Below are 805 nucleotides of genomic sequence, written 5' to 3' on the forward strand. Positions count from 1 at the left end.
ATTTGATACTACTCTTTTCGCGGAACATAGTAGTATCAACAATAAATGAATCTTATTGTGTTAAATTATTCCCGGCATTTTGGAAGCACACAGTCCACCACGATTTGATAATCTTGGAAGGTCATCCACATCCATTGCCCAAGACGTAGCACCGCCAAAGCATAGACAACGACCAAAGCTTGCACGAAAGGTGAATGCCTTCAATTGGTGGAGAAGTCGTCCGTATAGCACGCCGCTATTGCGACAGGATACCCGAGAGATGCGGTTCAACGATGGGTGCAAACCAAATCCACCTTGCTGGCCTTCAAGGGATCCATGAAGCGAAAGAAGAACACTGGCTCATGCGGGTGGCAACCCAATCATTCCAGCGCCTCAAACATTAGTGACGTACCTTAAAGATCTCCGGCACCAAGAGATGGCTGTATACAGTACCCACCCACTTCCTACGCGACGACTACATGACATAGATCGAACAATATATGACCACGCGAAAGAACGGCTACAACGCCCTTCTCCGACTCCTCCAACGCTTCGCCGACAAGCACAGCTTCTCCAAGCAAAGCGTGTGCCGCCAGAAGAAGGCACAAAAAGACTTGGAAGAAACTCGGATCACGTTTGACAAACAGTTCCATGGCGACCACCTCGATGTCTCCATGGACTGCGTCTTTGACGACATGTGCCCAAGCACCATATGGGTGGTAAGTGGAGTGGCAGTTACGTTGCTAACTCCGAAAGGAGACCCCGTTTTTATCACACACTAAATAACGAAATACACACAAACTTTCACGAAAACCATATAGAAAAC

General features: G+C 47.7%; 1 protein-coding gene across 1 annotated transcript in view; it reads left to right on the plus strand.

The window, feature by feature from the left end:
• Positions 1–479: 479 nt before the first annotated feature.
• Positions 480–805, plus strand: part of H257_19063 (hypothetical protein) — a gene marked incomplete at both ends in the record, with an annotated part of 776 nt that continues 450 nt past the window's right edge. Inside the window, one exon of the mRNA XM_009848212.1 lies at positions 480–698. Coding sequence (XP_009846514.1) covers positions 480–698 — 219 coding nt within the window. The remainder of the gene's footprint in view (positions 699–805) is intronic.

Source organism: Aphanomyces astaci, assembly GCF_000520075.1.
Source record: "Aphanomyces astaci strain APO3 unplaced genomic scaffold supercont1.330, whole genome shotgun sequence".
Classification (NCBI taxonomy): Eukaryota; Oomycota; class Saprolegniomycetes; order Saprolegniales; family Verrucalvaceae; genus Aphanomyces; species Aphanomyces astaci.